Genomic DNA, 17,600 nt, shown 5'->3' on the forward strand with positions numbered 1-17,600 from the left:
TTCAATTATTTACTCAATGGAGGACACACTGGATGTTTATTCAGTATTCGGAAAAAATACAGAATTAAAGATTACTGCAAATTTGAGTTGAAATAAAACTGTCACACCACTTTCAGGTTTTGCCCCTATAAGTGGAATGTGCAGCAAGTACCGGAGTTGCACCATTAATGAGGACACAGGTCTAGGATTGGCGTTCACCATTGCCCATGAATCTGGACATAAGTAAGGATTTCCAACTTTGCCCTAATGACAATGATTGTTTCCTTCTACTACACAAATATATTTTGCCTTCATTCTACAGTTTTGGAATGGTCCATGATGGCGAAGGAAACATTTGTAAGAAGTCAGAAGGCAACATCATGTCTCCCACATTGGCTGGTCACAACGGTATCTTCTCATGGTCTGCATGCAGCCGCCAGTACCTCAGCCGTTTTCTCAAGTAAGAAAAGACATAAAGCAGTCATACAAGCAATTGATAAATTCAATTACATCGTTACCATGAGACAATTTGTCACAGATAAGGGTAAAAGGTGTATATATTTATATTTTTATTTAACATACTGGAGAGGAGAAGTAAATGTTCCACTTAGGTTAGTGTAAACCACTCTTAAATCTGCTAAAGGAATTATGAAATGGTTTTCATAAAATGCCGGAGGGTTAAAAATCTACCTGATGTTGGAACTAAATTCATACTTAGCATGAGTGAGTGTCCACATAGACTTTAGTTGTGTGTCTGCTGTATGTTTGTGCAGTAACTTTTTCACGCATGCAGCCTGCTCAGCCAAGCAAGCAAGTATGCATTGAGTGTGTGTGTGTGTGTGTGTGAGTGTGTGTGTGTGTGTGTGTGCGTGTGTGTGTGTGTGTGTGTGTGTGTGTGTGTGTGTGTGTGTGCGTGTGTGTATTTGTGTGCATGCGTGCATGTGTGTCTCATTCTGTGTGAGAGGGAGAGAGGGAGAGAGAGAGCTGCAAGCCAGTGTGCCTACTAAATTTACCAATGTGGTCACTGAACTTCCAAATATTCCCACTCACAGTTGTGGAGACACAGGGCTGTATTTTCATAGACAATGAAGAACTGATGATGAACTTTACAGGGATCTTCTTGAACTTTCTTATGGACTTACTTGATGTACATCTATCTCCTATCAGGGACTCCAGTCAAAATCATCTGTAAATGGAGAAAATTTAGCACTCCAGCTATCCCATTATGAAAATATGACTACAAAAGCATAATGCAAAATTCTCAATGAGATTAAGACAAATCTTTAGGGTTGGCTAGACACTTTCAGAAATCTCTGGCACGTTTATGTCTGTTGACAAATTTACATAAAACATCAAACAGGAGTGGATGTCAATGGAGGACACACTGGAGCAAGCTGCTGCTTTCTTAAAAAAACAATGTTGGCAGACTTGTGTGGACAGACCAGCATCAAGTTGTTTGGAAAAACCACACAACGCGACATGTGGAAAAGAAAAATTGGCACCGCAAATCACCATTAAAACCTCAAGTTAGCAGTGAACTATCATCATGGTTTGGGACTGCTATACCTACTGAAGGCCTAGACATGTTGTTATCATTGACCAAAGTTTTGCAGAGTAACTTGGGACCATCTGTCTGCCAATTGAAATTTAACATAGGATGAGTGCTGCAATAAGAAAGAAACCCAAAGGACTAAAGTAAATTACCAACAGAAAAGCTTTAACAGGAGAAAACATGCCTTTTTTTAGTGGTCAAGTCTAAGAGTCCCTACCTCATCCTGATTGAGAATATTCTCTTGAGAGATGACCTCAAGAGAGCAATTCACATCAGGCATCTCAAAAATATTGCTGACGGGAACTTGTGTAAACAAGGATGGTCCAAAATTCCTCCCTACTGATCTGTCGGTCTGATCTGTAACTACAGGTGGCATTATTTCTGCTGAAGGAGGCTCCACTAATTATTAAATCCAAAGCTTCACATAATTTGTCCACATACTGTGCATACTTACATATGTTTCTAACTAATTTTAGACAAATGTATGCAGTAACCCAGATCTTTTTTCAAAGGGTTTCGAAGTGCATGTTTGTTGTAATGCTGAATGGCTCCACCAATGTCAGTTCAAAGAGGCTTTGTGAAAGTCAGCCTCCACTCTAACCCTTCTTACCGTCAGTCATCTATGACTGAAAAAATAAGTCTGCTTCAACATTTTAAGTCATACATTGAACTGACAGTCTACTTAAAGAAACGTACAGATGTTTTTGTTGGCGGCAGCTTTTAAGCTCATTCAAAATTCTGTCATTCCTGAAGGTGCATTCTTATCTTTTAGCTCATCTGGTGACATGTATACATGCGCAATCTACTGATATTAACTGCAAAAGTATAAAAATAGTGGCCTTGAGAACTATTACAAGGTTTGCATTGAAACTATTTTGTCTTCATATGCTTTTTGAAACTTACTTTTAAACTGAATTCCCCAGACTGCTCTGTTTAAATTTTCCACACTGAGATCACTTAATTTTGGAAATCCCCCGCTTGTCTGATTACAGGTGACATAGCTTTTTCTCTTAAAATTGAGTGCTAATACATTTAAAAAGAGGTTTGCTAGAATGTTGTGTTTCCATAGCAATACAAACAATCAGTCGTGAGTAATGTGGCTCGAAAGATAAGGATTTCATTCCACTCATCGGGAGACATCCCAGTTTATGTATTTTCTCACCGGGAATAACTCTAAGTAGACTGTGTCAAAGGTTTCCCACTAAAATCCTTGCAATTTATTTGTTATACTAGCCACCCTACCATAGCATAAAAGGGTAAAACAAATCAATGTGGTTTTTTTTTTTCTTAAGGGGAGCACAGTGGGTGAGAAGAAGGCAGTTTATTCACTATGAAAAGAATACCACATCAACGTCTTGTTGCAGATGTGACTATTAAATGTAAAATACCGAATGGAAAGAACAAGAACTCTGATCTATTCCGCCGTCCTGTACTTTTCACCAGCTCGGCCCAGGCTTTGTGCCTATCAGATGAACCAAGCGGAGTTGAAGAGTACCGTTATCCCGAAAAGCTGCCAGGGGAGCTGTATGATGCAGACACGCAGTGCAAATGGCAGTTTGGTGAGAAGGCCAAGCTCTGCACCCTTGATTTTAAAAAGGTATATTTCTTTTTTTTTTTTTTTATACATCATACAATCTTGGCATCGCCTTGATGGTGTGGTTTGTACGCCATTCTTACATTCTTACAATCCCACCTCTTGCCCAATGTCCGATGGGATAAGCTTCATGTCACCAGCAACCCTAATTAGGAAAAGCAGTAAACTACAGTACTCTTTGTAGTAAATCTCACTTGGGTGCTAAACTGTAAATGCATAAATGCTAAACTGTTGTGCTGCTATATTTCAATACATGAAACTATGATTTAGGGAATGAGGTCAAAGGGGGGAAAAATGTGTGTAGGAAAGCACGGGTGAAACTGACTGTGAATCTCAGGCTTGCTTGCACTTGTCTTGCACATGCATGGAGTCACTTTTTTACATCCACACATGCACGCACAAAGTTAAACACAAAAAAATAAAAAAGAGAATTCTGCAATGCTGCTCATAAAATAATCACTGACTCTATGGCAGAATTTACACTGGCTCATCGCCAGTGCGAATGGCTTCTTGTTGCTCTCCCATTGTCAATTTACTGCTGAGGTTACCGTATTATATATATATATATATATATATATATATATATATATATATATATATATATATATATATATATATATATATAATTTCTTTTCAATTAGATGAATTGACTTTTTGATTTTGCAGATGTACTTCATAAAGTGGCCCATTGTGTGATTGGGCTGCTTGAGTGTCATTGTAAATAATGTAAACAAAAACGAACACCCTGGATGAAAAAGCTACGCTAATAATAAGGCTGAACTTTTGCAAGTGTATTCAATAAACTCTGAACATTTTTTTTTTCTTTATTCACAACTGTTTTTTCAAATTGAAAACAGGAAACGAGAGAGCTTTAGATTAGCATGGTTATTTTTCCACTAAAGTAAATGTCTTAATCATCCCTCTGAGGTTATTATTTTTAATTTTCCAACCCTTTCCTACCAAGAGTTAAATCTCACTGTAACCTGCTTAAATGAGGTTTAGCATACAGAATTTGTACAACATGTTGAAAAAGATTGAAACAAGCTTCTTCCTTCCTCAATGCATAAACACATGTCACCCTCCTGAACACACTTGTCAAAACACCTAAACATTGCAACGCCCTAAGCCCTATTTCACCAACAAACTATTTGTGCTCTTTTTTGGTTTGGTATCTGCAGTTGTGCCTGAATGCAATTTCCCTGCACATGCACCTGGTAGCACTGAGGTGCTTGAGCCCAGAGTCCCTAAGCAACACTTGAACTCTTGGCCATTCTCAATATTTGTTACTCATTAAACAAAATACGACAAGAATCAGCCTCTCAGCTGCAGTTCATTGCTCTGTGAGATCATGTATTACCAATTTTGGAAGGCAATTCAAAATTCTCTCTATACTATAAAGCTAATAAATAGTGGGCTTTAGTAAACACTGTCATAGGTAGATCAGATACTTTACGATGTCTTCAAGGTGTATTTTTCCAATATTTTAATCTCATAATTACTCAATAAATGTAATGTTTATACCACCACACATTTACACATAATATGAATGGAAATAAGATGGCCAAGGTCCCAAAGGGGATTTGTCATGTAATTACAAGGAAGGGTAAACAGTACTCATAAGTGCTGGTAAGATGCTTGCAAGTGAATACTTCAGCAGAGTCTAACTGCAATTCGCTATTTGTTCACGTTGCCATTTTTACATTATTTAGTCTTAAATAAGCTAAACAGCTGGACAAATAGACCTTATGATGGACTCCCGGGTGGCTCCCTTATGGCAAGGGGTTGACTCCAAGGTGCCTGTCAGCATCTGTGTTGCCTTGTCAAACTGAGACAGACATGCAGATAGTAAGAAAATGGAATTGCTGAAAAAAAGCAGGCTGTTTTTCTGGCAACATGATCTGGGAAACCACACAGTGCTCCCATCCAACGCTTTCAGACCACTGCTGAGAATCACAACTGTTGCGTATGTATATCATGTGAACTGAGTTTGACAGTTGTGCCCTATTGTTCTCGGGATTTAATTTTTGTTTTCTACTCATCTGTTCAAATGAAAACACATCAAGAGTGACCCTCTTCATTCAAGAATTACATCCAAATCAGATAACTCAAATGTTACTCCTCAGCCGTGTGCAGACTTCCACCAAACCAAGTCCAGTGTTGTATTTGCCAGTTAGCAGGCTAATTCAGTATCAGTTTACTATTCCATGATAGCGTTCATATAATTAGACGCTGATCAGATTTGTGTTTATGAGCGGCCACCTACATCAGCTATCTTGTACATAAATAGCTGACTTCATAGTATGTGACATGGAGCAGGGATCGTGTCAGGGCCTGCAGCTCTGCGGGGGTTAATTCTTTGCAGGGTTCTTCTCACGTCAGCTGGGACTAAGCCCGGAGACGTGACATTGGGTGAGGGTGGGGGTCGTTGGGCACTGGTTGTTGGAGTCCTCAAAGTAGGTTTAGGGTATCTGGCAGGGAAGAGACTTTTTGAGCATTGTTCATCCCATTTCTTGTACTTTGTGATGCACTTTCTACATGTTCAGAGTGCAAGTGAAATGGATTTGATCGGAGTATTTAACCTACCTGATGCCCGCAGCCAGCTTTTTTCCTGTTGCCTCTCCTCCTGACACTAATAAAGCTGTTGCAAGATGTGATGCCCTTCCCACTGTAAAATTTACTTATCAACTAAAGCTGCTAGTCACCATACTTTTAACATTTAGAAATGAAACTAAAGCAAGAGAAATGTTTTTTTTTCCTTCCAGGATATCTGCAAGGCTCTTTGGTGCCACCGCATTGGGAGGAAGTGTGAGACAAAGTTCATGCCGGCAGCAGAGGGCTCCGCCTGTGGGCCTGATATGGTGACTTAACATTTTTAATGTGTGTGTGAAAGTTGTAAGAGTATCGGTGACAGAGGTCTGAATTTCAGATTGTGGTCTAAAATTACCCGCAGAGATTTGAAGCAAGGTCATGCTCCTTTTTGAAATATGTTCTGTCACTGCTTCCTGAGTTAATGCCTTTTTTTTTTTAATATAAACTCGATGCACATCTATTGGTCACTGACTTACTATTCCACATGACATCTAATCCACTATCAGTGCTAGGGTTGACTGGATGGATCGCATGTGAGAGTGGTGGTAATTGTGAACCTCAGTGAGACCTGACCTCCTGTCTACTTGATCATTTTGAGCTCAAGTCTAAATGCATCTGTGACAAGTGTTGAAATAAAACAGGGTTCTAGGTTTTCAATTAAAGAGACAAAAGACCCCCAAAGTAGCACTCAATGTTGCATGTTTATTCTAAAAAGACAATATAAAGCATGCTCTGATTGATGAGTGCAGAGTTTCCAACATAATTTCTAGTCTCTCTGGTTTCAAGGAATTAGTATCAGTAGAAACAAATTCTAATGGGAACTCTTGTCTGGTATTTTCGCATCTGTATTATGAGTTAATTCAGCTGCTGGTAGAGACAGTGAATAAGGAACACAACATTTTCCTCTGTCTAATTATAAGTGGTGCCGTGACCTTTTTTTTACATCAGTTAAATCATGTTTTGACCACCCCTTTCGGCTTTTGTTGATATATGCTTCCAAGACTATCAACTATTTTTAATGTGTATAGGAATGATGCTTTGACAATGCATCCTCATAATGCATTTGCCATATCGTCTTCTCCAGTGGTGTCGAAGAGGTCAGTGTGTAAAACACGGTGATGATGGCCCGAGGCCCCAGCACGGCCAGTGGTCAGAGTGGTCGGCTTGGACAGTCTGCTCGCGAACCTGCCAGAGTGGTGTCACCTATCGGGATAGGCAGTGCAATAAGCCCAGGTAGTGAAAACACAATACACAACACACTCTTTGTTAGATGCACAAGAGCATCACAAGAAGTATCACTAAAAACTTGATGTGTCAAACAAATTAAAGTACAGTTTCATGAAATAGAAACATACTAGTAGTACTGTGATAGAAAGATTGGTAGTAGGTAAGCGCCACTTTCGGATTGTGTTTCGTACTGTACACCTTGGGGTAGTATACTCTGTGTGTCAGAAAAGTTTTGGGACTCAAAAAAACAAAACTGCAATCTTCACAGTAGCTAAATGTGGTGGCGACCTCCAAACAAATATGCAGCACAGCCAACAAATTTGGATAGTTTCCACTGTGGCGTTTTAAAATCATTTGAAGGTTGCAGTCTGCCCGTACTGTATACTATTTGCTACTGTTTAGGTCTCATGGCATGTCTGTTCACAATCACCTGCTCATAAATCACTTGGGAATATTTGCATAATTACTCAGCCATGGAGCCTTCTATCAAAAGCTGAGGCCTCCTCTTCACCGGGTTTTGCTGACATTGTGACAAATGACGGGGGACAGAACGAGGGGGATGGGGTGAAGGTCGTGTTGGAGAGAAGACAGACAGGCGCGTAGTGGGTGGGAAAATGATGACAGATAAATGTTTTTAGGTGATGAAATGTAGCGATCCAAATCAGGAAATATAAGATAATATGAGAGTAAAGAAAACAGATACGTGACAGTGGGCTAATCTAGCCAAAGGAGGCAAACGCCGATTTAAACATTGAAAATGTTCAACAGATGCTTTTAAATTATTGGAGCATTGCTCATGATCTGTATTTGGAATCCTGTCACAGACCGTCTTATGGAGGAAAGTTCTGCGAAGGGTCTTCTCGGTCGTATAAACTGTGCAACACCCACGATTGCCCCCAAGATGCCATTGATTACAGAGCAATGCAATGTGCTGAGTTCAACAGCAAACAGTTCAGAGGATGGCACTACACTTGGAGACCATACACAGAAGTGGATGGTAAGATAATATTTAAAGGGAGAGATGGGATTCCAGCTAAATTAATCGGCAGTTGGGCAAACATTGTTGATGATGATTTACTCTTAGAAAAAAAGAGCAATTTTGACATCATGATGCATGGCTTGTTGTGTGAAAATGGTTTAAAGTGAAAAGTTGAATATATCCTCTCCAACTAGATCAAGACGTATGCAAGCTTTACTGCTTTGCTGAAGGTTATGACTTCTTCTTTGCCCTGGCCAGCAAAGTCAAGGATGGAACACTTTGCTCACAGGATAGCTCTAATGTCTGCATTGATGGCCTGTGTGAGGTAAGCATTTTCAGCCTTATGTCAAAGAGTAAGACTTGTTTAAAATATTTTGATGTTTTGCCTTGTTTGAATACCACAATGGAAGGGACCGCCACTCAAGACAGTTTTCCTTTTTCGCAGTAGATTTAATTGCATTGAATAAGTCAATGTATAATGAGGGATGAATATTTTCTGGCTCAACAGAAAGTGGGCTGTGACCGTGTCTTGGGGTCTTCGGCTATGCTTGACGTTTGCGGAGTGTGTAAAGGAGACAACTCCACCTGTAAGACCTACAAAGGACAGTACACAAAGCAACATCATTCTAACCGTAAGTCATTTTTGTATCAAATGGTCCTGACAATGTTTTTATTATAGGACAATGTCGTTTATTTAATCTTCACAAATAAAAAAACAAAACACTGTACTGGTTCATTTTAGACTGAAATGTGTACTTTTTTTTAGTCATTTTTAAGAACATTTCAAAAATGGCAACAGGAAAACAATTTTTGTTTAATAAAAATTCTTTAATTAATATATATTTAATAGTACTTTTTAATAGGTACAGATTACATTATATAGATTTTCAAATGGTGCTGCCTTGAATGCCCTTTAACTTTGCACTGACATCGTCAATCTTGATTTTTCTGCTCCACTCTGAGTATTTTTACTGTGTTTCCTCACAGAGTATTATGGTGTGATCACCATTCCAGCTGGGGCTCGCTCTATTCGTGTTTTAGAACTGAATACATCAAGCTCCTACTTGGCGATCAGGGACACCCAGAGGCGTTATTACTTGAATGGACATTGGCAGGTGGACTGGCCAGGCAGACATCCCATTGCGGGAGCCATTTTTGAATACAAAAGATCTTACAACAGACCAGAGAGCCTCATATCAGCTGGACCAACTAATCTGACTCTCGTTATTGAGGTAATGAATTGGTCTAACCATGGGTTTATACTTTACCTGTGAATTTTCGTGCAGCAAATTTTACCTATTGGTGCTGTGCTCATTTGTTTTACTTTGATACACACTTACATTACACTTTCCTTGAATTACATTCTTTCAGATATTGTTGCAAGGTTTGAATCCAGGTGTACATTGGGAATACACACTGATGAAAACTGATGAAGAAAAACACAATTACACGTGGGCTATCATACGCTCCAAGTGCTCAGCATCATGTGCCGGAGGTACATTTACGTGCTTTTTACATTACTAACATCAAAACTGTAATACAAGGGTGGGTAACGTAAATGATGAAAACAGGTCACGATTTTTCATCAGTGCTACTTGGGGGCCACTTGGGGGCCACCATTTCAAATTCAATTTAATTTCAAATTTGCAAAGTCTGCACTCTGCCCTCAATAAAATTTGTCAAAATATTACTTTTGACTAACTGCCGCACAATTTCTTCACTCATTCATACCAAATAAGTGCTTGTGCTGAATATACAAGTCTTTGCTCCTTTTGCTATCCAATATATACATGACCGGTCATTGGATCCAGGTAACGTGCGCCAACCCAAAGATGAAAAGGACAATTTGTAGATGAAGGAACAAACTCACAAGGCTCACTCCTTTGTGATCTCTAATAAAGCCTTGCAAGTTAATTGAAGAAGTCATCGTTCCCGCCATTACTTAGGCGACATTAGCTACTCCTTGATGGGACACTGTGGTTTCTTTTACACAGACACACATGCAGAAACACTAATAAGCCTGCAGATGTATGGCGCTGACCAGTGGCTTTTGTCCCACAGTGGCCCAGTAATAACATGCCACACCGACACACAGCTAATCACTGTGGTAGCCGGATGATTTGAGGTTGAAGGTCAGTGAGCAAAGTTGCATTACTGCACTTGCTGGCTTTGATGAATATGAACAAAGCCCCGCAGTGTAAGTTGGTATCGATTGATCTTGCAGGTTAAAGTTCCTCCCCGTGCTCATCATATCCACCGCAACCTCTTTGTGTCCCGATGGTGGACCACAAAGTTGCGGCTTTTTTGTTATTAAAGAGTGTAACAGGCCTTTATGGGTTGACCTTGCTGCATTCTAAAAACTAACAAAGGTGGTTATAGGTAAAATCAATTCAACTCCAGTACTGGCAGATCTGTGGTTGGAGTGGCAGCACATATTTATGGATTTCTTGAATAGCTCTATTGTTATTTATGAGTGTTATAGACTAATTGTGTCTTTATATACTACATAAAATTGGAGATCTGTTGTGGTGCATGTTTAATAAAAGCAGGTATTTTTGGACTCAGTGGGTTATCGTCCTTTTGTACTGTATGTTTTGTACTCATTTATGGTTCTTCTAATTATAAATATGGCAACATTTTCCTCACACAGGCCAAATGAACACCAAGGCAGCATGTTACAAAGACATGCGAGTGCAAGTGAATACATCATACTGTAACGCCAGATCGAGGCCAACTACTGGAATGATGACTTGCAACATCCAACCATGCCCTGCCAGGTGAGTCCTTAGCAGATAAAGGTGGTGGGGCTTTTAAACATTTTAAACATAATGCGAGCATGTGTTTTCCTACTTATTTGGACAGAATCAGGAATGTCAGATAATGACATCATTTTTGGCAGTGCGACAACTAAAACTGCTATTGACACAAAGTGGCATGAGCAGTGAGTTTCAGATGATAAACTTCAGAGTGGCCAAGCCGATAAAAATTAAGCATGTTTCAATATAGGCACAACAGCCACAGTGGTAGCTGCCGACATCGTGCATACTGCTGCAGCTACGCACTGAGCCATCAAGCAACTCAGAAACACTGCTCGATGCTGTGCAGTGCGAAAAGGCTTTAGCACATTTATACAGTTCCACTAACTTTCTGTCCATTTTTTCTTTCCTCCTTCATCACATTTCCTCACTGCTTTGTGTATTTGGCCACAATAATTGCCACACATCTGCTCTAATAATAAAAACATCAATGTAGAAGAAACAATGTAAAGCAGAGTCTGCTTTTCCCACCCTTTCCCAATCCAGTTAAACACCTGTTGCATAATGACACCGTCTTTCCTTTCATATCATGGAAAAATGATTTGTATTTTGGCTAACACATGCATGTGAGAAACAAAGAGAGAAGGGAAGTTCCAGTTGTATGTTATGTTTATTTTATCCATTTATTCATCCTTCAGCCAGTTTTCTACGTAACCTCATCAACTGTCAGTACTGGTTAGCTTCTGTGTTTGTTTGGAACAGAGAGAGGACCATTTCACATGTGGACCCTTAAGCTGATAAAACATTAACCGCATCTAGATCCCAAGAAACATTCCTTTTGAATGTTGCTTGTGATATTCGAGTAGAATGACAATGAAATGTTAGCTTTATTAGTTTATATATATTAAACAAACAAAAAAACAAACAATTGCGATACACTGGTTGACCTCTGTCTTTGCATTCAGAAATTTTGCTTCCCACGAGTAGTTATCAGTTTCATTCCAGAGACTGTTGCATTCTTAACTCCACAGGCAAATGTTACATTTAATTTGAGTGTGGAATTAAGTAAGCCTCTCTTAAAAATATGTATGACAAAAAAAAAGTGAATCTTACCTTTAAGAAAATAATACAATTATTCATCTCAATGGCATGTTTCTTGGATAAAATTGTGAAATTCCAAATTATTTTACCTTGAGTGAAGACGAATTTTGCATTTATTTATTCATTGTTTTGTTTTTTGTGCGATTGGCTGGCTACCAGTTCAGGGAGTATCCCGCCTACTGCCCTACAGCTGGGATAGGCTCCGGCCCACCCGCGACCCTCGTGAGGATAAGCAGTTCAGAAAATGGATGGATGGATAGATGTTTTGATTTTTACGTGGTGCTGGAAAAGTGATCCAGATTTGAACATGCTTATTAATATGCTTAGGAATACTCTCTTTATTTGTTATGAAACCAGAAAGACAAAAAAAAAAGTGCGCTTCTGAAGAATTTGTTGGAACAGTTACATTTATTCAAGGGAGTTGAGCTGAGATATGTACAACAGATGCATATTAAGACACACCATCTTTGGAAAACAAAAAGAGAAATCAATGTGACTAGATTAGATGTCCATCTCTAAAGAATCACAACACAATTTATCAGTTTTTGAGAGCTGCTGTTAAAGCTTTTTTCCTTTGGGGCTCTTCTTTAAATACTCCCATGTAGTCTCTTAGCTGTGGTTTGGATTATTCGCCAAATACTTACTTGCAAGTGGACATTGCTGAAAAAGATGATGGGCCTTTTTAAATGAGAGGATTTACTGTAACTGAGACACTGACCTCATCTCGATTGTCGGTGTCTGACAAAGAATTGATAAAGTGTTTTTGGCCATGTTGTGATCAAGATGTTGCTTTAAAAAAATCTTGATCAAGAACATGACCAAGACTAAACAATGTGCGAGACAGTGTCCTGCTATGTATGCAGGAATATCTTCTCATGAGAAAGCGATAAGAAAATTTAGGAACATTAAGAACTCTCAAGAACTGACCAAAGTCAGTAACATGTATGTAGTTCAATTGAATACAACAGCAACCAACAACCATAACAAAATCTCTAACAGGTCCCACCAAATTTTTCCATATTGTATTAGTATTATATTATATTATGATCATTAAAACACTCTTGTATGTATTTGATTTGACGTTGAAGGTTTTGCCAACATACGTAACTGATAACACGTAGTAGTGATGACAAGTCCATGTTGGGTGGATTTTCAAAGGGTGATTGGGGAAATAGAGGGTGGGGTGTTGGAGAAAATGATAAACCCTGTGATAAAAGATTAATATACTTGCACTCTAAGTTTGAGGTCACGAGGTGTATTGCCAGCTTACTTTTAATTAGTATCTGAATAAATATTAAGTAGTTATGCAGTAAAAATTAAAATGGGTGCACATGACTGTTTCACAATAAGAGTTGTGAGACGATAAGTCTTGCAGCACATTTGTTAAGTAGCCTTAACTAAGCAACCACATGTGGTGTTTACTTCAACTTGCTTTTAACTAGTCTCTGAATAAATATTAAGTAGTTATGCAGTAAAGATAAAAAATGATGCACATGGTTGTTTCACAAGAAGAGTTGTGAGACGATAAGTCTTGCAGCACATTTGTTAAGTAGCCTTGACTAAATATGAGCGATAAAAACCACATGTGGTGTTTACTTCTAGCGGGGATGAGCCCAGAGATAAGAAAAGTAGGGGTTAAAACACATGGCTTTCAGTTCCAGTCAAAAAGCTTTGAGTTTGGATTGTTATGACTTGCTCTGAAGCCAGTCAGCCATGAACAAATGTCGAACTGCTCGGTGAGTTAAGCCTGTGGGCCATATTGCATGCAATGTGTCAGGTGTCAAAGATAGCGAAAAAAAGAAAAATCGCACAATTACAGTGGTGGATTATCTTTCTTGTCAGTGCTCTGCCACTTTTCTTTGAACTTTCATAGGATTATTGTTCATTGTTGTGGTAACAAGGTGCAAGTAGGAATCTTGGCTCAGGCCTTTCTGTGTTGTTAAGCATGACACAAAGTAAATGGATGGGTGGATGATCATGGGCGCAAGATAGCCAAGATAGCTGTTGTAAAAACCTTTTTTTTTTTAATACTGCAATAGTGCAATGTAAATTACCCAAGGTGAGAATTGAAACATTTAAAGTGTTGCATGCAAATTGAGCACCATGCATGCTTACCATTGACTTATCTTTTAGGTCAATTGTCCAATACCATCTGTAATGTTTTGTTTCTTATTTGTGTTTCTTATTGGCACCCCCAAAAACATTAAATCATACCTATAGTTGACCATAACTTTCTTATCAAACAAATGTCACCAAAGTTATAAAATATCCCTTGATGAGGAATTGTATTTTCTGTTGAGTAGTTATCACGTTGTCATTTGTGAATTCCTGCCATATGAATAAGGGCTAGGGAGGCTGGGCTTGTTGACTCAGCAGGCAATGTTGTGTTTTCCCAGCTGGTCTTTGGGGGCATGGGGAGCCTGCAGTCAGAGCTGTGGAGGAGGGGAGCAGACACGGCAGGTCCAGTGCATCCAAAAAAGTCAGACCAAAGATGACATCCTTGCTGACGCTCACTGTTCTCAGCTATCTCCAGTCAGGAGGCAGCCTTGCAGTACCCAGAGTTGTCCACCAATTTGGACCACAAGCCCATGGTCACAGGTGAATATAAGGTCACCTTGACACATCTAGTGTCGATGAGCTAAACATGTGTGAGATAACACAGACACAAGTGGGACAAATCTTTTTTTCAATTAGAAATACAACTTTTCCTGCTGTGCTCATTGGGGACTTTAAAAAAAACTTTAACAACCTGGGATTTCAGTGTTTTATGACTATGATCTCAACAGCTTTAAATTCATATGGGCCCATTGAGATCTGCACTATTACGACATATCTAAATCCTATACAAAGTTTTGTCACTCCAAATATCTGCACTACTTTGCACAAATGGTGTTCTAACACTCTGACACGCTGTCCCACTATAGAGACTCATTCACATGACTTTGGCAAAACTTTTTCAAGATGTTGATAAAGGTACTTGGCATCATTATAGATATTAAGAGAGGATTGGAGGACTATTTCAAAGAACATGCTTAGGAAATGTGTCACTCTTTGGAAAATGTGGATTGTTTTTCACCTTGCTTTAGTATGCTATGTCCAGAGACGCTTCTTTGCTTTTAATTTGAATGTGGCACAACATTTGTTAAACTGTAGTCTGTTTTGAACCATAGGAAAACATATAGAGAATATCAGAACCGAAAGTAAATATATACATTTTTATTTATTTCCTTAATTTCAATCACTTAAAAGGGTATCAAGTTTAAACTGTGACGTAATGGGCAATCTTGTTTTCTGTTACAGTGTTCCCGCAAATGCGGTAATGGCCTGAGGAAGAGGACAGTGTTGTGTACAAGACTAATCATAGGTACACAGTCTCAGACTCTGCAAGATAGTTTGTGCATAGGCTTGCCAAAACCTGCTAGTCAAGAATCCTGCTTCGTCAAGCGCTGCCAGAAACAACGCAAAGTCCAGTGGTTCGTCTCAACGTGGCAAGAGGTAATTTTTAAGGAGTTGTTGGAGCTAATATGAAAATATGCTAGAGTTGCATACATTTGTTAATTGTTTACAAACTATTCCCCTCATCCCTGTTTTTTTATTTTTTATTTTCAGTGTTCAGTAACATGTGACCACGGGTATCAAGCACGTTTCATCAAGTGTGCTGAAAAGGTATTTGTTTATCATCCAGACTGAATAGACCTAACTTGAAACAATAGATTTTCTCCCCTAGTCTTCTGACAGTCACAGCTTCTAGTTACTAAGATCCTAATATTTTGTTCCCTGACTAAAGGATGCTGCCGGCAAGTACAGAGAACTTGCCGCCAAACGGTGCGAGCACATCCCAAGGCCCAAAGTGGCACTCCATCGGCCCTGCTTCTTAGCTGAGTGTCTATTGCGCACTAACCCATCATTCCAACGGTGGAATGCACATCATCATCCACCTTTACCTCTCCCAAGACATGAATGGCACGCATCTCCTTGGTCTGAGGTAAGGAAGAAAATGTGCAATCTGAAATGTTTCCATCTCCTCACAAAAGAATATAGTAAATTTAGTTAAACCAATATATGTATCACTCATATGATCATTTGTGTTTTTGTGCTATAAGTGTACAGTGACATGTGGAGGTGGAGTGCAGGCTAGGACAGTCCAATGTCTAGCGCAGAGAAAACCCTCATCTGCCTGCTCCCTCCATCTAAAACCATCACTGTCTCAGGCTTGTAATACCAACTTCTGCCCACAACCTGATAAAAAGGGTATGGAACCTCCTCTATGATTAAAATGTATACAGTATAGTCACTGCAAATATTACTGTACAGTTTTGATTCATACTGTCAGAGGTATTCATTTCTTTTAAAAATGTAGAACTCTGTAGGTACAACACACTAAAGTGTTATTGTGGAAGACCCTTAATCGGTAAAATCAGATCAAAATCGGCAAATGAAAATTAAAAATAGAATTAGGGCATGAGTGAATCGTTACATCCCTAATCAAATGAATTTGCTCTTCCAATAGTTACATCGGGTTGATGTTGTATGTACTCAAACTATTTGACAGGATCAAAATAATTGCTGACTGTGCAAACATGTTTCCTATTTCTTCTCCACAGATGTTGCCTGTTGGGATTACTTCCATTGGTGTTACCTGGTGCCACAGCATGGCGTGTGTAACCACAAGTTTTATGGAAAGCAGTGCTGCCATTCCTGTTCAAATTCCAACCTGTAATCACGGAAGAGTATCTTTGTGATGCAGACAGGAAGCTAGTTAAGATAGTCAAAAGACTATTCTTAATGCCCTTGCTTGAAAAGCCGTGTTGATGTGTGCTTGCGCGACGTACACGGACAATAGAAGTTCCAGCGAGCTGCAACAATGTTTTTCTTTCCTTGCGATGCTGGACATCAGAAAACCAGAAGTACTACACAGAAATGTGATCAAGACTGTGGTTATAGAACTCAGATCTTTGGAGAAATAAACTGGTAAACTCTCCGCCGGGAAAAAGAGGAATCCCAGAAAATGTTCTTGTCGTGTCCCCCATCTGAAGGAGACAAGTTCAAACATCTGATGCGTCCTTGTTGGCAAGACAATGCTTGACAATACTTCAGAGCTATTGAAAAGGGACATAGCTAAATCATTTTGCTGTAAAACTCCAAAGTCCAAAGTGGGTTTTGTATCAGCTGGTTAAAATAGGATTTTTCATATTCAAAACGTGGGGAAAAATCTTGAATATTTGAGGTACTAGTTGTATACTCAACGGTGCTACAATGTTATTGTTTGTCACCATTAAAATGTGACAACCTCAAGTTTCATGAATGAGCAAAATAATTGTTGACCCATGCTCTGTATGTTTATTTATTAGCTTTACAATACATCATTGTAGCAGAAATGTATTAATAAGCAGTATAACTGTGAACAATTATTACTCTACTATTAGCCCATTCATATTTACTATACTGTTTCATTAGAAGCTGACAAATATAAGAGGTGCACAATTTTTCTTTTTCATATTGATACCAATAAATTCCTGTTTTTCAAGACTGACCCAGATAACTCATAACTTACTCATTTTTTATTATATTTTTATTTTGAGTGAACAGTTGGTTGTCCAAACCTGGAGGAAAGAAATATTCCATAGGTTTGTCCTCACCAAATATGACTTCACTGTTGGTATATAAAAAATCCAAAACTAGATTTCTCAAATTGCACATTTATTTTCTTTTAAAAAAAGCATATACTTAGTTTTGAATAGATTATCAAGTGTAAACTTTAGCCATAGTTTAGTGCCCAACAAAAAGATACAGTAAATTAAAGTCAAATAGGGTGTTCACGAT

General features: G+C 38.8%; 1 protein-coding gene across 1 annotated transcript in view; it reads left to right on the forward strand.

Moving 5' to 3' along the window:
* The window catches only part of adamts16 (ADAM metallopeptidase with thrombospondin type 1 motif, 16), a 31,816-nt gene extending 14,500 nt beyond the window's left edge, over positions 1 to 17,316 (forward strand). Inside the window, exons 9-25 of the mRNA XM_085919126.1 lie at positions 117 to 222; positions 302 to 439; positions 2,975 to 3,128; positions 5,888 to 5,983; positions 6,799 to 6,947; positions 7,766 to 7,938; positions 8,115 to 8,245; positions 8,429 to 8,552; positions 8,908 to 9,152; positions 9,292 to 9,415; positions 10,571 to 10,697; positions 14,174 to 14,375; positions 15,078 to 15,272; positions 15,387 to 15,443; positions 15,565 to 15,762; positions 15,881 to 16,028; positions 16,382 to 17,316. Coding sequence (XP_085775252.1) covers positions 117 to 222; positions 302 to 439; positions 2,975 to 3,128; positions 5,888 to 5,983; positions 6,799 to 6,947; positions 7,766 to 7,938; positions 8,115 to 8,245; positions 8,429 to 8,552; positions 8,908 to 9,152; positions 9,292 to 9,415; positions 10,571 to 10,697; positions 14,174 to 14,375; positions 15,078 to 15,272; positions 15,387 to 15,443; positions 15,565 to 15,762; positions 15,881 to 16,028; positions 16,382 to 16,497 — 2,483 coding nt within the window. The 3' untranslated portion in view covers positions 16,498 to 17,316. The remainder of the gene's footprint in view (positions 1 to 116; positions 223 to 301; positions 440 to 2,974; positions 3,129 to 5,887; positions 5,984 to 6,798; positions 6,948 to 7,765; positions 7,939 to 8,114; positions 8,246 to 8,428; positions 8,553 to 8,907; positions 9,153 to 9,291; positions 9,416 to 10,570; positions 10,698 to 14,173; positions 14,376 to 15,077; positions 15,273 to 15,386; positions 15,444 to 15,564; positions 15,763 to 15,880; positions 16,029 to 16,381) is intronic.
* The last annotated feature ends 284 nt before the right edge of the window (positions 17,317 to 17,600 follow it).

Source organism: Syngnathus leptorhynchus, chromosome 8 (genome assembly GCF_054491065.1).
Source record: "Syngnathus leptorhynchus isolate UIUO chromosome 8, UIUO_Slep, whole genome shotgun sequence".
Lineage (NCBI taxonomy): Eukaryota > Metazoa > Chordata > Actinopteri > Syngnathiformes > Syngnathidae > Syngnathus > Syngnathus leptorhynchus.